This window comes from Bos indicus, chromosome 10 (assembly GCF_029378745.1).
Source record: "Bos indicus isolate NIAB-ARS_2022 breed Sahiwal x Tharparkar chromosome 10, NIAB-ARS_B.indTharparkar_mat_pri_1.0, whole genome shotgun sequence".
Taxonomy (NCBI): domain Eukaryota; kingdom Metazoa; phylum Chordata; class Mammalia; order Artiodactyla; family Bovidae; genus Bos; species Bos indicus.
The window spans coordinates 59,807,486-59,832,005 of NC_091769.1; the positions used below are offsets into that span (position 1 = coordinate 59,807,486).

The 24,520-nt window shown below is 46.1% G+C and overlaps 1 protein-coding gene across 1 annotated transcript; it reads left to right on the plus strand.

The window, feature by feature from the left end:
* Nucleotides 1-1,061: 1,061 nt before the first annotated feature.
* Nucleotides 1,062-23,409, plus strand: HDC (histidine decarboxylase). The gene is made up of 12 exons (XM_019968856.2): nucleotides 1,062-1,563; nucleotides 4,354-4,526; nucleotides 7,928-8,041; nucleotides 8,997-9,119; nucleotides 12,023-12,157; nucleotides 12,386-12,529; nucleotides 13,373-13,439; nucleotides 14,275-14,437; nucleotides 14,530-14,620; nucleotides 18,595-18,693; nucleotides 22,104-22,205; nucleotides 22,339-23,409. Exons 1-12 carry the CDS (start codon nucleotides 1,533-1,535, stop codon nucleotides 23,071-23,073), a joined length of 1,977 nt encoding a protein of 658 aa, XP_019824415.2. The 5' UTR covers nucleotides 1,062-1,532; the 3' UTR covers nucleotides 23,074-23,409.
* The last annotated feature ends 1,111 nt before the right edge of the window (nucleotides 23,410-24,520 follow it).

The window sequence follows — 24,520 nt, forward strand, 5'->3', positions numbered from 1 at the left end:
TATTATATTCTGTTGAATAGATGGGTGGATGGAGATATAATGAACTGAGATGGGGAAGACTGAATGAGAAGCAGGTTTTTAGGGAAAGACTAAAATTCAATTTTGTAACATGTTAAGTTTGCCATACCTAAGAGCCACACAAGAAGATTTTTCTGGTAGGCAGTTGAATGTAAGGGTTTCAAACTCAGAAGCCTGGGAGGGCCTCATGGTAAGAATTTGACATGGGGTTTTTATCTATAAGGATATCACTTGGTAATATTTGTTTCTTTATTTTTAATTTGTCTGCACTGAGCCTTAGTTGCAGCACGTGGGATTGTCCATCTTCGTTAAGGCACACAAACTCTTAGCTGTGGCATGTGGGATCCGGTTCCCTGACCAGGGATCAAACTCCACATGCCACAACTAAGAGTTGGGCATTGGGGGTGTAGAGTCTTAGCCACTAGACCACCAGGAAGTCCCTCAGCTGTTAATATTTTAAGTCATAGAAATGTGGAGGGGGGAGTCATAGAAATGGATAAGGCCACCTAGGAAGAAGGATGCTGCTGCTGCTGCTAAGTTGCTTCAGTTGTGTCCAACTCTGTGCGACCCCGTAGACGGCAGCCCACCAGGCTCCTCCGAGGGGAGAGCAATCCCTTGAATCATGCCCGCACTTAAGGGCCAGTCAGAGGAGACAAGCAGCCAGAGAGCTGGAAGGAGGAGCGTGAGGGGGCATGCCATGAGAGGAGTAACCATCAAACTCCACCAGGGGGACAGAGAACAAACGGACTGTTCTCTTTGACACCTGAAAGCATCTGATCACTTTTTACTCACAAATCAAGCTCCAGGAGTAGTGTTCCCCTCCCCACAGTAGTTTCCACATCTCCCTTTCCAAGCACAGGCATGCACAGCCGGTTAAGTACTCCAAGTGTTAAATCTCAGTGATGTTTCCATTTTTGCTTTTTTTACTCATCTGTTTTCTTATCACTACAGCAATAAGTATTATCTAGTAATAATAAAAAAAAAATCCATCGTATTAGATGATAACATCTGCCTGTTCCTGAGCACCCGTGTGGCCAGCAGAACAGCATCCCTGTAAATGCTGTTTCTCCCTCCTGGCTCAGATGGGGACCCAGTGGCAAGAATGATACTAACAACCTTTGCTACTTAGTCGGCACCTGCTTGGCTTCATTCTGGGCTACAGAGCTGGGAGCTTTGTGTGAGGCTTGTCCTCCACTGTATGAATCCAGGGGCAGAAAGAAAAGAGGGCTCTTTACCATATCCACCTGGAGGCTGCCTGCTAAGTGCACTGTTTAATTAGACATGCCTTTTATCCTAGGTCTCTGGACCTGCTAAAGTTGTGGTCTCTGCTCCCAACAAGGACTGGGGGAAGAAGGGGTGGAATTAATTAAACCTAGAGGAAGAGACATTGAGGGGTGGAGCTAAGGGGGGAAGAGAGGAGAACCCTTTAAATAAAGGGTGCACAGAGGGCTACCCAGGACCGCATCCTCTACTGCGTCCTCTGCAAGAAGGAGCCAGCCCTGAGCCCGAGGGATATGATGGAGCCTGAAGAGTACAGAGAGAGAGGTGAGCATGGATGTCCCTGGCCTTTTCCCCATGGCCACTCTTCTAAAACTGCTGCTTAGATGTTGGGGTGTCTTTTGACTGGAGCATTAGAGCTGACTCTTGAGAATTGGCTTCTGCAAAATCTTTCCTGAGAAGGGAATGTGGGATCAGAGTTTAAAACTTTTCCCAGCCTCTTGTTCATCATCCCTCTCAGGCAGCAACTCTCATGGATGTCCACACTGCTGAGCCACGTTCTTCCTTTCCACTTTCCCACAGAATAGGGCATTTGGATTTCTGATCCACTAAATGGGAAAAGGGGGGATCATTCATTTTCTGAAAGAGAAAAGAATTCCTCTTAGTATTCTGCAGTCCCTGCAAAAATCTTATCTTTCTTCCTGTTTGTTTCTCTCTGTGTGACTCTGCCTGGAGAGCTCTTTCATTTAGTCATTCATACCGTATTTAAAGAGCACCTACTGTGTCTCAAACCTTCTGTGATGAGCAAAACCAGATGGTTATCCTGTTTTTCAGGCATGGCTGTCCTAAGAGGGGAAATAGGTAGTTGCTTATAATTTCTCTTTTTGTAAGTGTTTATATCCTCATCCCCACTCGTAGGTTATTTTGCGGTAAGTCATGGTCTTATATTAAAATCCAACTTTTCCTCTCGTCTACCCAGACATAACTCACTAAGTAGCTATGTCTTTGCATTTCAGTGGACATTAGCTTATTCCATTGCTTTCCAAAGGCATTCAGCCAAGAGCAGGTTCCTGTGGACATTTATCCTGTGTGTGGAACACAAAAACATTCCATACAGTCCCTGGACAAGGGGAGGGCTAGGTCCAAGGCTCTCAGAGCACTGGGGGGTTGCTGCTGCAATCACGAGAGGCATCAGGCCGTGGGACGGTTGGAGGAGAGCACAAAGAAGAGAGAAGTACTGGGAGTTTTCACAGTTTTGTCTGGGGCTAGTTCTGTTCATAAGAGTTTTTCGTGAGCTGATGCATTGGGAAGACATCAGATTCTCTTTCCTTGTCTCTCTCTTTTGCAGGCAGAAAGGAGCCTAGGGAGTCCTAAGGAGGAATGATAGATATTGAGAGAGACGGAGAGGGAGAGAAACAATGACAGAGACAGAAAGAGACAGAGGCTCTGAAGATAGAGACCCTTTTCTGCAGAAATGAAAGGGAAGAAAGGATAGATAATTTGCAGTGACTTCAAGTATTTGACCTGGGTGTTTTTCTTCCCTATTTATTTTTTTCCCTATTAAATCCTCATTTAATGAAGTATACCTCTTGAACATATCACACTTGTTCAGGGATCAAACGTTTGGGTGGGTATGATTGCAGTTAAGAAAAACATAGGGAAAGGAAAGACTACAGTGAAGTCTTAGAGTAGAATTTTCAAGAGATTTATAACATGTATAATATTCAATCAACGTACCACATTTTCCTATTACAGATTTCATTCTTGGTTATTCACTGGAAGTAGATATAAGAAAAAGGGAACATGATTTGACTCTTAAGACATGAAATCTATCTATGTATGAAACACACATAAAATTTGTTTCTAGATTATTTGGAAAACATGTAAAGGAGAATCTTTCATAATTGTTGCTTTGCTTAATCTATCCCACATTAGCTTTATAAGGTCTGAGTTTTCTTCCTTATTTTATTCGTTCATTTGACAAAATTTTTTGAGCATCTGAAAACTGTTCCAGGCACTGAGGTGTTGGTGGAGACAGAACTGAGGGAGATAAGTTGATTAAGAGATAGTCCTGCATTTCCCCAAGATTTCAGGCTAGTGCAGCGTTCTTAGTCTGGGCCTGTGGTTGTACTTTGGGGAGTCCATGCACCTCAGAAATTATACACAAAATCGTATGTGTATAAATCTACAGTTTTAATCAGATTCTCAAAGATATTCACAGGTCCAAAAATGTGAGGAATTAATGGTCCAGTGGAAATGGTGAACTAATAGAATTTTTAAATCTTTTATCAGAACCTGGTATGGCAGCTTGCCATTTGTGCGAACAAAGAGTATAGGGTGTGTGTGTGTGTGTGTGTGTGTGTAATTTCTGGTTAGAAAGAGCCACAGTGTTTACCCTGAACCTATAAGGTGATGAATAAATACATATGCTGTTTTTTGAAAAGAAAAAGAAAGGTGGGAGAGTTGTTCAAGATTGATATGGAGAAGGGAAGGGGAGGAAATATAAATACTTTATCTTGGTGAAATGGCAACCCACTCCAGTATTCTTCCCTGGGAAATCCCATGGACAGAGGAGCCTGGTAGGCTATAGTCCATAGGGTTGCAAAGTGAAAGTCGCTCAGTCATGTCCGACTCTTTGTGACTCCATGGACTATACAGTCCATGGCATGCTCCAGGCCAGAATACTGGAGTGGTTAGCTGTTCCCTTCTCCAGGGGACCTTCCCAACCCAGGGATCAAACCCAGGTCTCCCTCATTGCAGGCAGATTCTTTTCCAGCTGAGCCACCAGGGAAGCCCAGGGTTGCAAAGAGTCAGACACAACTGAGCAACTAACACTCTCACTTTTTTACCTTGGTTTTAGAGTTTGAGGCCTTGGAAATTTTCCCTCTTGTTCATTTATATAGTCACATACTCTCTGCATCATTCATTCACTCCTTTGCACACCTCTTAATTTTTTAATTGAAGACAAGCTGTGTGCTGGGGGTCAGACCCTCCCTGACTCAGCCCATGAATCCATCTCCTTCCTCACCAAATCTCTGGCCCTAACCCAAGGGCAATGGGCATGGGTTAGCCAGGCCCAGTCAGGGGACATGAGGCTGGCCTCTGCCTCTCTTTTAGGAAAGGAGATGGTGGACTACATCTGCCAGTACCTGACCACTGTGCGGGAGCGGCGGGTGACTCCAGACGTGAGGCCTGGCTACCTGCGAGCCCAGCTGCCTGAGAGTGCGCCCATGGAGCCCGACAGCTGGGACAGCATCTTTGGGGACATTGAGCGAATCATCATGCCTGGGGTGAGATGCAGTCACCTCAGGGTGATTCTGGATGTCGGGGTGAAGGAGGGTGGGCACTAGGCCTGGAAACCCTGCTTTGGGTAAACGTGAGATGACCCCTAGGCCCTAGACCACCAACATCCCAGCCTGTCTCCTAGGCACATGGAGGGCTGGGACTTGGACTGAAGTTAGGTTTCTGGTGCCAGGACTGACCTGTAGAATTGGGTGGGGAGCAGGAGGGAGAAAGAACTGCATCCTAGGGCCTGTCTGACAGAAGGATGGAGATCTGATGGGATAAGGTGAGTGGTGAAAATTGGGCCAGAGGGGGAAGGATGACTGTGGGGAGCAAGATGGAGCAGGGAGGTGGGAGTCGGTTCCTGGTGCTCCCGTTGGCAGAGCTGAGGGCTCTCCTATGGAATCCTGATATGTGCCAAAGGGAACCAGGGAAGCCAAGAACACCCACCTCTGAGGGTATTCCGATTGTCAGGTTGGGGGGCCAGGAAGCCAAGTGAGTCCCAGTCACTTTCCCCTCTGAAGTGGGAACTATATCCTTCCTGACCAAGAGAGATCTCCTGATGGATCTGCTTTTCAGGAGTAGGGCAGAGCTCCCCCTGAGTCATCTATACTCTCGATGACAAGGGGCACAGCCTGGTGACAGTGTGAGGGGGCCAGGGAACTGACAGAGGCTGGCTGCTGCTTGGGGCTTGTGCTGGGGCCACCGTGGGCTGTGATGGTATCCCAGAGCACCAGGTGAGGAGCTGTGCCCAGTGCTCCTGCTGCAAGTGCACTGTGCTCCTCCCACTGAGGGGCTGCCTTTTACTGTGCTCCACGCCACGTGCCAGGCACCATATTAGCTACATTGTAGACTGGCTTGTTTTATCCCCAAACTGAGGCTCAGACAGGTTAGTTGTTTTTCCAAAGTGACAGTTCTCCCTGCATGGAGTGCTGGTGTCTTGAAGCCCATGTGTCCAGCTGTCCTTCCCCAGCATGACTTGACACTTGCTCCCATCGCCCCCGAAGAGTTTTGGACTTAGATGTGCCAGAAGTACACCTGGAGGCAGGGGCAAGATAGTCTTCAAACACAGCAAGTGATAGCAAATTTGTACAAAGGCAAATGCTCATCTCTGACCATTCAGCCTATTTCACAAGCATCGTTTGACATTTTCTATATCAGTAAAGCTCTACCAGGGAGGCTAGCTTCCTGATAAGATTATCTCATGGATTTCATTCTGTAAAATGTAACTGGCGGAGTCATCAACCGTAATTTGCTAGTGAGACCAAAAGCAACTGTCAGAAGAGGTGGAAATGAGCTGATTCATTTGACTGAAAGAAATTCCAGCAGTTGCTGGGGGTGTGGTTAAAGAGGTTCATTTCTGGACCTAGAGGTCTGTCTGTTTTGATAAGCATTCCTCCAGCTTATCTGATCTCATGTATCTTATTAGAACAGACAATTGCCTCTTGATAAGGCCAGGAGGTGGAAGCCCTTCTCTGGGTTTCCAAAATACTGTCACTAAGCACATTGATAATGAAGACCCAATCTTTCATCTCATCTCTCAGGCTGCACCAGCCTCTGAGAGTTGGCCTGAAAGCAGATGGCCCTTTGCTTTCTCATATGGGTCAGTGCCTCATTGAAAACTGGGTTAATTTCCCCCTCCACGCCATGCCCGAGACACAGAAGAAGAAAAACTCTTTTTGCCTTAATTCCAGCCTTGGTTTGCGAAACCAAGGGAGGGAGGGAGAGAAGAGCAGGGGGAGAAGGCAGAGTGCCATCCTGCTTAAGTGTTGAGCTCCAGAGTCAGGCAGTCCTGGATTTCTGCCATCTGTCCTTACCAGATGTATGCAATCATGGGGATGTTGTTTCTCTTTGCCAGCCCCAGTTGTTATCTGTAAAACGGGGATGATGGTAGAAACTCCTAATAGGAGTACTGTGAGAATTAAATAAGATAACGCATAGAAAGTGGAAGATGTTGTTATTACCTATGACATCTGCCTGGTGAAATTCAGAGGAAGAGGTCTGTTACCTAAGAGTCAAGTCAGGATGTAATATGTTTATCACCATGTGATTAGCTTACCATTAACATTAGTGCTTTACATTTTACAAATTTCTTCCCAAGCTAATTCACACAACTCCAGGAGATGGGATTTATTTTATGATGAGAAACTGAGGTCGAGAGAGAGAGAGGTACAGGGGAGGATCCTGGTTTTATGAGGTCTTAATTGGATGCAAAATTTGGGACCCCCTTAAATAAAAAAAAAAAATGAAGAATTAATCTTGAAAGAGACCCATGTAAACATGGGACCTTGATGCTTAAGTTCATTAGCATCACAGTAAATCTGCAAGGTCATGCAGCTTGTTAATAGCCAACAGGTAGGACTGGAACCTGTGTCCTTGGGCTTAAATCTTGTGCTCCTTCTACTATACACACTCTCCAGAACACTGTCCTTGCTCTTGAAGGATTAAAGGGATTTGTGCACATGAAATACCTCAGTAATAAACTACAGTGTTATCTCATGGGCTCTCAGTAGGGTAAAATATCTAGAATGAGAATGTTCCATGGGTTTGGGGAAGGGATCAATGTGGGCTGGGGAAGGGATCATGGAGGAAATGCACTTTCAGTAGCTTTCTAAGAATTATTAGGTTTTGGAACATCACGTCTGTATGAGAAATGCCTTCCTTTGGGGAACACAGCTTTGCTCAAAGACGTGATCACAGATATGAACGGGTCATGTTTGTAGATTGGTGAGATGAAGCCAGAGGAGGCCGATGAGCCATCAAAAATGTTTCTGAGATTTGTTGTAGAAGTCCCTGTCCACTGGCTCCTCCTTTCATCTGGGTAGTCCAACTGTGGGCTCAAGGGTTAACCTGGAAGCAGGGTCCCATATCCTTGGACTGGTATTTCTGTCCTCTGGTCTCCTCCTCTCTTCATCTCTACTGGGAAGCTCAGGACAGCTTTGAGCCCATGCACACTGACCTCTGCAGGAGCTGCCTGCCCAAAGAACTAGGGATGCCTTTTGCAAATGACTGGATGAGATAAGCCACCTGCTGCTACAGGGCACAATCTCCCCTTCCTTTTATTACTGGATAGGAGTGCTGTGGGGGCTAAGCATTGGAGACTAATGCAAAGAGTACCCAGAATTCACAACTCTGATTCCCATAGCGATTTTCATCTTGCATATTCCCTTCTGGTCTTTGCCTATGTGCAAATGCTCCACTGATGAACGAGCTTAGAATAGGAGAAATGTGGGCAGCAAGAACTGTGAATATGTCTTATTTTTATGGATTTGTGTCACTCGTTTGGTTGTCTTGATAGTGTCAGCCAATCTCTAGGGTGGGTGCTTCCCCATGCCAGGGAGGATCTCTGGAGGAGGAAAGCCCTGGGACCTGCCCCCTGGTGCCACCTGTGTCTATGCTTTGCCTCCAGGTGGTGCACTGGCAAAGCCCCCATATGCATGCCTACTACCCAGCTCTCACCTCTTGGCCATCACTGCTGGGAGACATGCTGGCTGATGCCATCAACTGCTTGGGATTCACCTGGGTGAGTAACAGTGGCTGTGGCTATAACCAGTGGTAAAGAGGGCATAGCAGGAAGGGACATCCTGGGACAGACATATTTTGTCCTGGCTTCTGAACAGGGTTTCAAGGTAAATATTAACAGTGGCTACTTTCTTTGAGCTTAAGCTTTATATAAATGACCTCACCTTATTCTTTAACCCTATAAAACTATGAGTATTGGCCCCATTTTGTAGGAGCCAATTAAGAAATTAAGGCTTAAGTAACTTATCTCCCCGAGACCACACAGCTCATATAGATAGAGATGAGATCTGGACTGACATCTGGTTATTACCAGTTTCTGACATTCTCTAAGCACTTTGATACCTAGTGGTGACATTGTCTTTGAGGGGTTAGGGATATTCCCTAAGACTTCCCTTAATAAGCTCTTAAGCACCAATCAGCTTTAAATTTTGCCAGAGTCCTCCTAGAACAGCTCTGTATTTTAAGCCTTGACTATTATAGGGTGTGTGTGTGTGTGTGTGTGTGTGTGTGTGTGTAGGGGTGGGTGCGTGGGGTGGGTTGGAAGCTGGGAGAATTTCTATCTTTTCCAGGAGGAAGTGGTTTCTTTCTTAGTCCTAAAACTTCCCTCTGGCCTTTAGAATGCTTTTCAGTTGGATATTTTAGGGACTTAGGGAGCCAAATGGAAGCCAAATGGAAGTTTCTGGGCCTGTTTGTCCATAAGGCTTTGGAGTCACAGGAGAATTTACCTCGTTGAGGATGGCATGAACCAAAGCCCCGTTTTCTTTTCCCCTTTTGGTCTGGCAGAGGATGGGGCAGGGATGGGACACAGGACCCGAAAGTGGTCCCTTCTCCCTTCTCCAGGGACAAGATAGGTTAGGCCTAGGGAAGGTCAAGGCAGAGACAGATGTGTTTGGGGGCCGGTGGGGGCATCTTGGTGCCCTGAAGCAGTCCAGATGAAGTTGCTTCCCCTTTTTCAGGCTTCCAGTCCTGCGTGCACGGAGCTGGAGATGAACGTCATGGACTGGCTGGCAAAAATGCTGGGACTCCCGGAGCACTTCCTGCACCACCACCCTGGCAGCCAGGGGGGAGGCGTCTTGCAGGTGCCTCCTCGTAGCATAGGGACTGAGTAGGAAAAGATAAGCCAAACTTGTCTGGGCAGTTCTCAGTTTTCTATGGACTTTCTGCCATGTCACTCACACCACCGTCACTGCCACTGCTGTCGCCATTACCACCACCACTGTCACGACCTACGTGACCATCACAGATATTACAACCCCACCACAGTCCTTGCTCCCTCCATTGCTGTCACTACCATCTTGACTTCTGTTGCCTTTAAATGCAGCCACCACTGTCTCCACCCTTCTTTTAGCTTTTTTTTGGGAAAATGATTAAAATGTCAACAGGGCTTCTGAGTTGGACACGACTGAACGACTAAGCACAGCACAACACAAAATGTCAGCAGGGTTTCCCAGGTGGCGCGAGTGGTAAAGAATCTGCCAGCCAATGCAGGAGATGCAGGAAACGCTGGTTTGATCCCTAGGTCCGGAAGATCCCCTCTAGGAGGACACAACAATGCACTCCGGTTTTCTTGCTTAGAGAATCCCATGGACAGAGGAGCCTGGCAGGCTACAGTCCATGGGGCCGCAAAGAGTCAGACATGTACTTAGCATGCACTCACAAACACACAAAAAATGTCAACATGTGATCACATTTCTGGGATCACCTGATTCAAATTTCTTAGTTTATAATCTGACAACTCCCCTCTCTTGTCCCGTGATACACCTTATGGTAATTGGAAAAGAGAAGGCAAGCACAGACTTCTTACCCACCCTCCTAGGTCCAGGAGATCCTTGCCAGTGAGAGAAATTAACAATCAATTTATCTTATCCTCTAATCCTGTCTTTTGACTATCTGTCAAATGATAGTTCTTCAAATATTAATGTTTTTGTCAAGAGCAGTGCAGCACAGAGGAGCTTGCTGGGTGCCTCCCATAGGCTGTGCACATTGCTAGGTACTTAATCTATAAACCCTTGACATTCATGAGGGCTTGGTTCTGAGACCTTTGAGAAGCCCCAGATTCTTGAATTCTTCTGTAATGTGTCATTTTCTTGATTTTATGATTAGGTAGAGAAATAATAATCATAATTTTTATTCCCTCAAAGGGTGGATGTTAGGATTCAGTGAATTCATCTATTAAATAAAAGTAGCTGTGCTGCCCTGAGGTGAGAACTGGGATGTTTCCTGCACCCATTTGCTAGCTAAGTGACTCCCTCTCTCACTCTAGTCTTTTAAAACGATTATGTATTTATTTATAAGTTTTTGACTGCACTGGGTCTTTGTTGCTGCACATGGGCTTTCTCTAGTTGTGGCGCATGGAGGCTACTTTCTAGCTGTGGTGCTTGGGCTTCTCTTGTTGCAGCACACAGGTTCTCGGGTGTGCGGGCTTCAGCAGTTGTGGTACTTGGGCTCGGCAGTTGTGACACACGGGCTTAGTTGGAATCTTCCTGGACCAGGGATCAGACCTGTGTCCCCTGCATTGGTAGGTGGATTCTTAACCACTAGGACCACCAGGGAAGTCCCATCTCCTTCCAGTCTTGTACTAATTAAATCTGACCCTCACAAGAAAGACAAATTACTGCATGTTGTAGACCTTGTGGGTGTTAGCAGATAGTTACAGCTTCAGATATTATATCTGGAAGAACATGCTAAATGTCTGCTGGGCACGATCTTGCTTTTCATCTAATTATCTCAAGAATCCTGTAGGTAAATAGTGTCATTTAGACATCATCCCAGATGTTTGAAACCAGAGCACTGGAGCTCAGAGAGGTTAAAATTTTGCTCCAGATCATACAGCTGGTGAGTGGAAGAATGAGGCTTCAAACCCCAGGCCTGTCTAAATCCAAACAGTGCTTTCTCCTGTATCCATCAGCTCTATGAACTTGGTCTGGTCCTGTCATCTCCCTGAGCATCACTGTCCACATATGTAGACAGTGATCATGTGATGCAGGTCAAGTAGGATGGCAGAAAGTTCTTTGTAAACTATGAATTGCTATATAGATAGAAGGTGGTATCATTATATTATTATGACTATTCTGCTGGCTTCCTTACTGTGGAGTAATTTTTAGCCACTGAATATCTTGTGGGATCTGGTCTATACCACTCTCTATGACACAGTCTGCCAGGCTTTTCAGCAGTGACCAATCAGTTGTAGGTCACCTGAAGATTTCAAGGAGCCAGGACACCGAAGTCTGAGCAAACGAATGACGAAGAACATCCAGATTCTTGGGAGGTTGCTGAGGTGGCCCCCAGGGTTCCCACAGTCATGGCCAGAGCAAAATCCTGCCTAATCTTTTTTGGATTATGGTGGTCCCCTCTGGGAGGCAGCGAAAGAGTCACTCTCCATTTTATAAACGGAAAGAGCTTTCTGGAGGGGCGATACTAGCTTAAGGTCACAAGAGCCATTGGCAGCAACACTGTGGCCCCAGTCCTCTCGCCCGTGGGCCAGGACCCTCCCTCTCTGGGATATCCCTGCGGAAACAAACTCCATTTCACACAATACTGGGTTAGCTAAAAAGTTAGAGTTTTTCCATAAGATGGTATGGGAAGATCTGAGCTTTTTGGCCAAATATCTGAACTTTTTGGCCGAATGAATACATTAAAAGTTTTTGTTTTTTTTTTTAACACAGGGAACAAACATATCTATAAGCAGACATGTATCAAGCATTCTCTGGACATTCTCTTTTTGGTGCCTGTAGCCTATAAAGATGTTGTTGAAAATTGGAAAGTTATAGGAGAGGGAGGTGTCCCAGGAATGCATAAGAGGTTGTGAATGGAGATGGAGAACAGGCATGCGAGCTGGGGAGTGGGGGGAGGCAGCTCCTTAAGCAGGAGCTGTGTGTGTGCTTCCTCAAGAATAGCTATTACACACACACACACACACACCTATGAAGCTAGGGAATTTGTCAAGAGAATACATGGAGAAGCTACCCTTCTTCCACTGCAGAGCACAGTCAGCGAGTCCACCTTGATCGCCTTGCTGGCAGCAAGGAAGAACAAAATCCTGGAAATGAAAGCCTCTGAGCCTGAGGCGGATGAGTCCTTCCTGAACGCCCGGCTTGTGGCCTATGCCTCCGACCAGGTGAGTTGCCTTCAGGCTTGGCTTCTGGAGTCTTAATCCTTGAGTGATTTCCCTGTAGACAGAAGCTTGCTGGGTTCAGGGCTACTCAGGCCTGGGAGATTTTCCAAGGAACTGTGGGATAAGACAATCATCAGATACTGTATTTGCTTCCCTTTGTCTGGTTTCAGTGGTTTCTGGGAGTGCTCATTCCCAGACGACTCTGCTAACAGGTTTCCGTGGTCCTTCTAGGCCCACTCCTCGGTGGAAAAGGCTGGTCTGATTTCCCTGGTCAAGATGAAATTTCTGCCTGTGGATGAGAACTTCTCGCTCCGAGGGGAAGCTCTTCAGAAAGCCATCAAGGAGGACAGGGAAAGGGGCCTGGTGCCCATCTTTGTAAGTCAGACCACGTTCTCAGAACAGTAGAGTTGGAAGGGGAGGAAGGAATTTTGGCAGAATTCAGGTAAGTAACAGGCTGCAAACAAGAGCCAAAAGGTCCTCAAATACATTGTTTTATAAAGTATGAGTTGGTATGTTAGGAAATAAGTTGTGTGGGTCATAACCAGCACTAAAAGAAAAAAATAAGAAATAGAAAATATGAGAGTACCTTCCTGTATTGAGAATATGCATTGTGTGGTAAAACTTTTATTTCAAATACACATGTGTGTATGTCCTAGGTGGCTCTCTAAAAGATATTTCTTACTGTTGTTGTTGTTCAGTTGCTAAGTTGTGTCCAACTTTTTGTGATCCCGTGGACTGCAGCACGCCAGGCTTCCCTGTCCTTCACTATCTCCCTGAGTTTGCTCAAGCTCATGTGCATTGAGTCGGTGATGCCATCCAAGCATCTCATCTGTCGCCCTCTTCTCCTTCTGTCCTCCATCTTCCCCAGCATCAGGGTCTTTTCCAGTTAGTTAGCTCTACACATAAGTTGACCAAAGTATTGGAGCTTCAGCCTCAGTCCTTTCAATGAATATTCAGTGTTGATTTCCTTTAGGATTGACTAGTTTGATCTCCTTGCAGTCCAAGGGACTCTCAAGAGTCTTCTCCAGCACCACAATTTGAAAGCATCAGTTCTTCAGTGCATAATTTCTTACTGTGGGTCATGTTAAAACAGTGTGAAATACCCGCTGTTCCAGTCGGATGCATGGGGTAGATAATGTCTTTGACGAAATCTTTTTTCAGGCCAAATGTATCACACCAGCCTATCTTCCCATGTTAACTGCCTTTGTTTTCCCCCAGGTCTGTGCAACGCTGGGGACCACTGGGGTCTGTGCATTTGACTGCCTGTCAGAGCTGGGCCCCATCTGTAAGTGTCTGCCCCGTCTGGCTAGGAAGACAAGTGATGAGTTTTAACATGTTCCCTAGAATAAGAGCCTGAAGCCAGCTCAGTGGAATTCTCCTGTCCCTCCTTGGTCAAGGCACAGAGTGTGGGAGGAGTCACCAGAGGTCACGAGTGCCTTCTCCCAGGCAGCCAGGTCACCGCTTCTACAGTGGGGGACTGAGCTGACCTCCCTTGCATCCTATCCTGGAGGCAGCAAGTGGGAGGTCCTCAGGTCTCTCACCCTCTCCCTTGTATGTTGAAATCTGCTTAAAGCAGGGTGTATCCAAAACACAGGGTAAATGAGGCATAGTGGAATATTTTCTAGTCTCAGCTAAGAAAATGAAAAGGGCAGGGCAGAGTAAACACCCGAGTGTGGGGAATAAGGGCAGAAGAGAAGCCCAAATGTGACTGTTCAGAATTCTCAAGTGAGAAGCCCACGAGGGAACAGAGCCCCTCCCTCTCTCATGTTTGTATTGGATGCATTAACCTTGTTCTCTGGGCCAGTGGTAAATTGGTTTCTGTTCCAGAAGGCTCTGAGTGGAGCCCAAGAGGGTGTTGCCCGTCTGGTCGGTGAGAGGAAAGGCCAGGGTGAGGCTCGTAGGCTTTCCCCATAGGGGTGGCCCTGCCTCCCTGAGCCCCACTCCTTGCACTGACACCCTCCCCCTGTGCCCACATGCCTCTGTGTCCCATTCCGCCCTGGGCATCCTTGTCCAGTCCTTCCCTCGCAGCCAGGCCAGGCGAAAGATGCCTTTTAGCTGACTGGCGACAACCAACGACCACCCGCGCTGCCACCCCCAGCAGGTGACGTTTGCCTCCGCAGGTGCCCGTGAGGGGCTGTGGCTGCACATTGACGCTGCCTACGCAGGCACTGCCTTCCTGTGCCCCGAGTTCCGGGGCTTTCTGAAGGGCATCGAGTATGCCGATTCCTTCACCTTTAACCCTTCCAAGTGGATGATGGTGCACTTTGACTGCACCGGCTTCTGGTGAGTGTGGCAGCCGGGCCCCCAGCCTGTGGGAAGGCCTCGCTTGCTCTAGAGAGGCCTGAGCCCACTGATGCCCGTTTGGAACCCCACAGGGTCAAGGACAAGTACAAGCTGCAGCAGACCTTCAGCGTAGACCCCGTCTACCTCAGGCACGCTGACTCGGGCGTGGCCACCGACTTCATGGTGAGTCTGGACAGCCTGGCAGCCTCTAAGATGGAAAACTGGCTGCTTCTTATCCCCCAAGGCTCTCCTTCCCTCACATTCTGAGCCCATCCCACAGTATGACCGCCGTGTACCTTCAGATTCAAACCGTGCCTGAGCATACGGAATGAAACCCAGAAAACTTTATAAAAAACCCTAGAAAATCTGACCAACCTTTGAGGCAGTGTGCAAGTTTCCTAAGTATCTGTGGCATTTAAACATTCTCCCAGTTCCCTTCTGCCTCCGTCCTGGGTAATCTTTTCTGCTTACTCCCCAGCAGCAGAGCAGGGTGGAGAATTTCCACAGGCAGGAGAAGAGGCTCCTTGCTTACACCACTGTCCTCCTTTTGTCCCTGTCGAGGCGCTGTGGGAAGCTACACGATGGGGGTGGGGCAATGGGTACCCTTCCTGAAGTTCTGGATGCCTCCAAGCATTCCTTCCTGCCCAATAGCTGCACCTCAGTCTCTTGATGCTGTCCACATTCTCAGTCTGTACTGTCTCTTGGGGAAATAACTTCTTCAGATTTACTTCTCAGTCTGAAGATGGGTCCTTCCTTTAATTATAGGGGAGACAGGGATGTAAGAGCTTCCCAGGTGGTGCTAGTGATAAAGAACCCCCCTGCCAATGCAGGAGACTTAAGAGATGTGGGTTCAGTCCCTGGGTCTGGAGGATCCCCTGGAGGAGGACATGGAAACCCATTCCAGTTTTCTTGCCTGGAGAATCCCATGGACAGAGGAGCCTGGCGGGCTACAGTCCATGGGGTTGCAGAGTCGGACAGGACTCTTAGCAACTTAGCACACACACACCCAGTGATGGAAACTAGTAAATTACATATAACATAGCCAAAGCGAGGGATACTGAGATGAGCTGGCTCTGAGATTCCATACAAGCAGTGGGCTTTTGGGAAACTTAGTGAACCTCTCTCAGCCTTGTTACATATAACATAGCCAAAGCGAGGGATACTGAGATGAGCTGGCTCTGAGATTCCATACAAGCAGTGGGCTTTTGGGAAACTTAGTGAACCTCTCTCAGCCTTGACTTTCTCATCTGCAAAATGGGCATGGTGATACTGGTTTCATAGGGTATTGTGAGGCTGCAGTGGAAACATACATGTAGGTCACTTATTCCTGAAAATGTGGTACATGCTCCATAAATGGTAGGCATGACATTTCTAAAAGCTCTTCTTTTAAGCTGCAGAGATTTGTTGTATAGTAAAGAGATTAAGTATGTAGGTACCAAAGACAGATGACCTGTATTTGAATTCTGGCTTCTCCATTTATTAATTTGTGTGGACTTGGGCAAATGACTTAAACTATTTAGGTTTTCTCATCTATAAAATGAGGGTGAGGATTGAATGAATGAATTCAGAGAAGCACAGAGAGCAATGTCTGCTATCTGTGAGTCATTTTTTGCGAAGAGACGGTTCTGTCTTCTTGCCTTGGGCTGAAGCATCTAGCCCTTTTAGTCCTAAACTAATCACTCTATCATCTCTTGATTATATTGGTTACTATCCCTTGGACCAGTTCATATTTCTTTAGATTTTTTTTCAAAGCTTTTTGATTAGAATTTCTGACAATAAGCTTACAGTGGTCCGGGAGGACCCTCCAGAAGTTGATAAAAATAGAAGAATAATGGTTCTTTCATTGCTACTGCCCTGTGTATTGGGTTTTCAGTATTTTTTTTTAATAAAAAAATACAGCAGCCCAAGGGCCAGATATCTTTAGGGATAATTCTGGGTTTCTCTCGTGAGTATGATATGATGCCTATTTTCCTGTAAGTAAACTTGGATCATCATAACTTAAGAGCATTTTTTTACCTTGGCCCATTTTGGATTTTATTTACTTTTTGTGTTTTTGTTTTTTGTCCACAACCCTATCTCAGGATCTTCTTGTGGCTCATTCCCATCACTTTCGAGATTTTATAGTGCTCTGTCTCTTGCAGATCACTCATAAGAATGTTAAATTGAACTTTTCTTAGCACTGATCCAGGGAAATCTTACTATGAATATTTCTACAACCAGAAGGTGCTACTTTATTTTTTCCTCCCCCCACCTCTAATCTTATGGATTTTAATTTTCAAATCTTGAAGCAATTCCTAGAAACGTGAAGCTGCTGTCCGTTGTGATCCCAGGGATCTTCACTGCTGCTCTGACTCATACCTCAAGCTCTTTTTCACTCAGGTGACTGAAACTTTAAATAAAAGCTCAGCCATTTAAAGATGAGCCAGAAATAGAGCAGCAACCTGGTAGAGAAGACTTGAGGACTTCATCCCTGGGACCCTGGAGCCACCTATTATCAGGGCTAGATTCCTCTGACATCAGGAAGCTTCCTCTTCTCCCCACAGTTAGTGGAGAGGGCATTGTCTTGTCCTTGGCAGGGAGACTGGCAAAACCTTGATAGGACATAGAAAAGATTTGGTGATACCTTGAGTATCACCAAAGAAGAGCCATGTCCAAATTTCCTGTTCCAACAGAAAATGTCAGCTAGAATCACCCTCCTGGGTCAGCAAGGATTGATTTCAGAATAGTGACAAGAGGAACAACTGGGGGATATGGACAGACTGTAAAGAAACCAAAATGAAAATCATCTCTGTTTCTCATTTAATTTGCTGGTCAGTTATAATAGTCAATTGGCCATAGCCATCTGGAAAATTATATTTTTAGGAAAGACCACTATTATCCATTCAATAGTCTGCATCTGGAGTGTCCATCTAACTAAGGGTGGAGTTTACACTTTCCTTGTCACAGGGATTTTTGTCCTGTATCCAGGTTTTGATGCCCTCTGCTGGTAGAGAAAGTCCCCAAGCTGGTCGTCAACACTGGAGTGTTTTGCTTAGAAATCAAAGGCTTAGTACTCGATACAAACATTGTCCATCAACCAAGGGGTCATGTCCAAAATGTGCCTGAATCGGGAACTGGGGTGAAGGATGCAGATGTGCACAGTTTTGAGGATTAGGCCATTCTGTGAAGGACTAGATAAATATTTGATGGAACAAATATTTATTTTTAGTCAACAGAAATTGTGGCAAATCTTTCTGACACTTGAGGAGGAGGTCATTTGAACTCACAGTACTCAACAGGACAATTGCAAATATTTTCCAAACCCTTTGCTCTGTTTTCAGACCTTAGAGATTGGCGTAGAATTGGTTTGAACATTTTCAGCTCTTTGGTGCCCGCAACCTTGAACTTTAAGCTCGGTTGGACTTGGTCACCAGGAGCAAAGGGTCAATTTGAGTGTAACAGAGGCTGATGAGGAAAGGACAGTGATATTAAGTAATGATCATCTTGGTTCTAGGCAGAAATGCCGCTGTGATTGGTGGCTCCCATTTTATCATCTAAATAGCCAACATCTACTGACAGTTTCCTGTGAAGCTCTTCACCCTGGTTCTCTTCACACCGCTTCCCTGGAGGTGCTGCTCATTCCTGTCTCACGAGGAGCCAGTGAGGCAGCAGTGCCCGAGGGCACAGGCAGTAAGAGGAGGAGCTGGAGCAGAAACCCAGGTTTTCAAGACTCAAGCATCTGAGCTCTTGACCCCCACACTTTACATTGTTGTAAGAGAAATAAAACTTTATTTTCTGGAATAGAAATAAAACTTTATCTTTTGCAATTCAAGTAACTTAGGTTCTTTATAGAGAAAGTTGTATTTCGCCCTATCTTGAATTTCAGCCTGGGGTGAAACGTTTAGCATTTAAAGCAAACGTCTTCTCCTTGGTTCAGGGTTATGGACTTGACGTCCACCTGTGCTGCTCTTAGGGCCAACTTCATTAGGGTTTGGTCACATGATGAAGCGGCCTCCGGGTAACTTGCCTGGCTTCTTACCAACCGGCCCGGGAGTCATGGTGACAGCATGCATCCCTGGAGGGCTGTGTGGGCAACTGATGATGAAGCCCAGGGTGGGTGTGTGGGAGCAGCGGGGGTCCCTGTCTTTAACCACGAGCATTGTGTTCCTTTGTTCTAGCACTGGCAGATCCCCTTGAGCCGACGCTTTCGCTCTATTAAACTCTGGTTCGTGATTCGGTCCTTTGGGGTGAAGAATCTTCAAGCGCATGTCAGACATGTATGTAGTGGGCAGATGTGGGTGGAGCCTGGGCTCTCTTTGTGGCCTCGTGGGGAGGAAGGCTGGTTTCTGCTTTGCAGACCTGCCCTAGGGACTTGTGATGTATGGTTCAGATGTCTGGGCCTGTTCCTGAACTCCTGGGACTTGATTATTCAGGGTGGCCATCTGTTTGTTAGCTAGAGGATCACTGAGCAGAACGTGACTCCAAGGGCTGTCTGGTGTCTGTCCTGCCCACCTGAGTGTCTCACCATCCCTTCTGCTACTATCGAGTGCCAGGTGGGCATGGCCCGAGAACCTGGTTTGCAGAGAAAGAAATAGAGAGTAAATCAAAGGGCGGCATGTGCCCAGGGTAGGAGCCTGTGTTTTAAATAATTACTCGCATTGTCACAGCTGTCTGGAAATGTTAGTCACTCTCATGGTTATGCCAGAAACCTGGCTCTCCTGGCTTAGACATGTAGACCTACCGAGTCTGCATTATGTCAGTAAGTATTTACTGAAGGCATATTTGGTACAATTTATTTCAACTCAATTCAACAAAAAAATTATTGTGTTAGGAAAGAGACCCAGAGGTGACTGAGATAGGTACAGTCCCTCTGCCATTCTTTTTTTGTTTGTTTGTTTGTAAACCTTCATATTTATTAAACCTGCACATGTGATAAAATTGCATTGATCAAAATACACACAAGCACATACACAGGTGAGTATTGGTAACCCCCAATCTATAAAATTTGTAGATTGTGTCCATGTCAATATGCGGGTGGTGATACAGTAGTATAAATTTGCAGGCTGTCATCATTGTAATAAAATGAGTAAGAGAGCATGTGGTCTATGATTTCTTATAAGTACCTGTGAATTTATAACTACATAAAAATAAAAGTTTAAATGTATTCAGACCACATTTAAATTTTGTTGGTAAATTTCACAATGACAGTCTCACTGTGACACCTCTGTAGGGGCACTTCACAGGTAAGAACTGAGCCAGGGGGTGCAGTGACTTGCAATCTGTATTATGTCTAAGATTTTTGTCAAGCAGCACTAGACAAAATGGCTAAGGCTGTGTCATATTCTTCCTGGAAGGGGTGGAACTTAACTAAGAATTTTTGTCAGCAGTGTTTTCCTCTCATTTTTACAAGTGCCCACGAGAAAGACCAGGTTGTTGAATAAAAGCAGCAGGCTTAATCCAAAAACGTCATCCTTTGTTCCTCTGTGTGTCTTCTGTCCACCTTTCCTCTAGGGAATTCTTTCCTTCTTGAACAAATACAAAGCCCAATGAAATGGTTGAATCACTAAGGATGACTGGCTGGTAATTTTACATTTGTTATTAACATCAAGGTGTTGGGGGTGCTGATCAATGAGCGGCTGTCACCCAGCCTGCTGAGGGACATGAGGCACTTTTGCTCTCTCTAGATTGACTTTCAGACTCAAGACTGAAATGTAGTTGCTAGGGGATGAGGTGGTGGAGGCTACAAATTGTCAGGAAAATGCTTTTGCTTCCAACTTAGGGCTGGATAGTGACCTGCAGGTGCTGGCCCACTCCCTCATGCTGCCTCTTCCCAGCTCAAAGTCCCTGATTCCCATCAGCTCCCCTTTTCCTGCACCGGGCCCAGCCTCTGGGGCCTGGCTTTCAAGGACCCAGTCATCAGCCTCTAAGCTCAGGCTTCTCCCGGCCCATTCCGGCTCCGTCCTCAGTGCGCCTCTGCACCTTCACCTGGGTTTCACCCTCCTGAACCACCCTCTCCTCTCCAAATGATGCCAGGAGATTAAGTTCCGCTTCTCCCAGGAGCTTCCCTCACTGTTCACCTGCCGTCCTGTCTGGATTTGTACCTGAGATGTCTTACTCATGTAGATGTAAGAAAAATTTACACAGAAAGTTCTCAAAATTGGTAGGGCAAGATGGAAATGGGTTTGGAGGGAAGGAGGTACAGGGGGAAATGATGACAGAATTAGAAAGTAAATTGCAAAATTATAAAACAGCTAGAAAACACTTAGTGGAGTGCTTCCCTGAGAGAGAGTTTTAGGGCTTGACAATGAAAAGTGCTTAGGCAGAGATTGGAGATAATTTTAAACAGACCATGCCTTGGAGAGATAAAGTGATTCTGGATCAGGTATGTAGCAAGTCAAAAAGATTGTTAGCTAAATCCTTTTGATTTCTCTTGAAATAGAGTAGCCAGTGTGAGAGTCAGGTAGTAGCAATTACTTAGCAAATAGTTTATTAAGATCCTTCTGGTTACCTGGGGAAGTTTTTAAAAATGAAAGGGCAAAAAAAAGGGGGGGGTAAGTTTTAGCCTTATTTAGTTAGTAATTCTAAGAAAAAAAATAGGAAATTAAAAATGATAACTTCAGTAAAAGATCAATATGGTACAAAACTTTAAAATTATTTTATTGTGGTAAAATATAGATAACATAACCCTTAAACTTTAATCTTAAAAATTTTTTTTCTTTCTTTTTTAAAAAAAAATGTATTTTGTATTAGGGTAGAGCCGATTAACGATGGTAATAGTTTCAGGGGAATAGCAGAGGGACTCAGCCATATGTATACATGTTTCCATTCTCCCCTAAACTCCCCTCTCATCCTGGCTTCCATATAACATTGAGTAGAGACACCGCTAACCATTGTTACGTGCACAATTCAGTGGTATGAAGTACACTCACAAAGTGTGCAACTGTCATTACTATTTCCAGAACTTTCCCTTCATCCCCAGCAGAAACTCTGTACCCACTAAACAGGTTTAAAGCCCTCTCCATGAGGATAATAGGTAAAAATATATTCTTTGTGGAATGTCAGAAAAAAGAGGATAAAGGGCATTTGAGGTGAAAATGTTTGAGAGGTTAGGGGAAGATGGAGACTTAGGATATGGGGGCAGGGCTGTCACAGCCCGCATTGTGCCTTCATGTGCAGGAGAAACAGATGTTGCTTCCTCTGAGCATTTGCACCTGCAAGAGGCTCCTGGCTGCGTGTGGGCCCTTGCCAGCCCCCTTGGCCAGTCTGGATGCTGAGACACCTGAAGCTGGTTTATGAGGGCACATTGCCTTAATGGCAAAGCAGGTGGCTTCTGGGAATTCCTTGGTGGTCCATGGTTAGCCCTATGTACTTTCACTGCTGAGGGCCGGGGTTCAAACCTTGGTTGGGAAACTAGGGTCCTGCAAGCCTTCTCTTTCTGGGAGTGGTTGAAAGAGGGCCTTGAGACATGAGTTCTCAAAGTGGAGCTAATGTGACAAGAAATACAGAGCCACTGGAGGTTTCATAGCTTGGAACTAAATCAAATGGAGAAGAAAATCAGGCAGAAGTCACTTAGGTCTCTATGGTTCACAGGCGTGACAGCTTTAAACCTGTTTAGCAGGGCGAAGTTTTATGCACAGTCTTCTCTTCCTGTTAATAATCTCAGTTCTCTTGATGTTCACAATTCTAGGGCACGGAAATGGCTAAGTATTTTGAATCTCTGGTCAGAAATGACCCTTTCTTTGAAATTCCTGCCAAGAGGCACCTTGGCCTGGTGGTTTTTCGTCTCAAGGTAATGCCATCTTCCGTCTCACGTGAAGGGTGTTATTTGGTGACTTTCAGCCTCTTGGATATGTAAATACTGGGCTTCTGGGGATGCTTACTGGGAATAATGTGGTGTGCTCTTGTCTTTATCCTTCAAACAGGGTCCTAACTGCCTCACAGAAAGCGTGTTAAAGGAAATAGCTAAAGCTGGCCGTCTCTTCCTCATTCCAGCCACTATCCAGGACAAGTTGATCATCCGTTTCACTGTGACATCCCAGTTCACCACCAGGGATGACATCCTGAGAGACTGGAATCTCATTCAGGATGCTGCCACTCTCATCCTGAGTCAGCATTGTACTTCCCAACCCAGCCCTCAGGGAGCGAACCTCATCCTCCAAACCAGGGGCCCCAGAGCCTTGGCCAAGGAGATGTCCTTTCCCTCTGTCAACGGGGCAGGCGATGACCCAGCCCATTCCAGGAAGATCGTCATGCAGCCTCCGCGTGTGGGAGCCAGTCCTGTGAGCCGGCATCTTGAAACCCTGCTGGACCCACTGGATGACTGCTTCTCTGAAGAGGCTCCAGACGTCACTGAGCACAAGCTGTCCTCCTTCCTGTTCAGTTATTTGTCTGTGCAGAACAAGAGGAAGGCAGTACGTTCCCTCAGTTGCAATAGCGTGCCTGTGAGTGCTCAAAAGCAACTGACCACTGAAGGCTCTGTGAAGAATGGCAGCTCCTCCCGGGTCAGAATCTTTTCTAGGTTCCCAGAAGAGGTGATGATGCTGAAGAAGAGTGCCTTCAAAAAACTAATCAAGTTCTACAGTGTCCCCAACTTTCCTGAATGCAGCTCTCAGTGTGGGCTACAGCTGCCCTGCTGCCCTCTGCAGGCAATGGTTTAGACCAGGGGGTTCAGCCTGGCTCCATAAATGTGTTTCAAGGAGTCTCCGAACCTCTTAAAATTGATTCTGAATTTATGTGCTTATGTGTTTGTGCATTTTTCTTGGGAAAAAGCCAATGATTTCTCATGAACCTCATAGAGGTTCATGACCTATGGTAGGATTCAAATAGAGAATTTAAGCCAGCATGGTCCAGAAGACTCCAGCAGGCTGGCTAGAGAGAAAGGGTCTAGGGTGGGGCATTGACGGGCAGCTTCTGTGGTTTAGCTTGTGACACTGAGACTTTCAAGTTTCATGAAACATAATGTAGAAATAAATTGTGCTTGTCTCTGAAAAAAATTATTCTGTGTCACTCAATTGACCACTGAAATACTTGTTTTTCTCTTTCCATTATGGTTTATTACAGGGTTTTGAATATAGTCCTCTGTGCTATGCAGTAGGACAGGGAAGGATTTTGCTGTTTTATCCATTCTAGATATAATAGTTTGTATCTGCTAATTCCAGATTCTCAATTCATCCCTCCACCCCTACTCCCTTCTTGACAACCACAAGTCTGTTCTCTCTGTCTGTGAACCTATTTTCGTTGCGTAGATAAATTCATTTGTGCCATATTTTAGATTCCACATATAAGTGATATTATATGGTATTTGTCTTTCTATTTCTGACTTACTTCATTTAGTATGACAATGTCTAGTTGCATCCATGTTGCTGCAAATGATAGTATTTCATTCTTTTTTGTGGCTGAGTAGTATTCTGTTGTGTGTGTATATATGTGTGTGTGTGTGTGTGTGTATACACACACACTGTATCTTCTTTATCCATTCATCTTTTGGTGGACATGTAGACTGTTTCTGGTTTTTGGCTATTGTAAATAGTGCTGCTATGAACATTGGGTTGTATGTATCTTTTTGAATTATAGTTTTATCCAAAGATATACCTGGGAGTGGGATTGCTGGGTCATACGGCAACTCTAGTTTTTTGAGGAACCTCCATACTGCTTTTCATGCACCAATTTACATTACTTGGACATGGGGTTGATCCTCCAGGCTGCAGCCCCTGGCCTCGGGTGTGGGGTAGCTCCTCCCAGCTGCCGCCCCTGACCTCGAACGTAGGGTAGCTCCTCTCGGCTGCCGCCCCTGACCTCGGACTTGTGTAGCTCTTCTTGGCCGTTCCTGCGCTGTCGCAGCCTGGCACTCTCGGCCGCTGCCCCTGACTTTGGACGTGGGGTAACTCCTCTTGGCTGCCGCCCTTCAGGCATGGGGTCCTCCCGGCTTCGGGGCGGCGGCCGAGAGGAGCTACCCTACACCGGAGGCCAGGGGCAGTGGCCAAGAGGACTAATCCCAAGTCCAAGGAGCGGTGGCTGCGCCAGCTCAGGAGGGCCTAGAGGAGCTATCCCACGTTGAAGGTCAGGAAGGGCTGTGGTGAGTAGATACCCCTCGTCCAAGGTAAG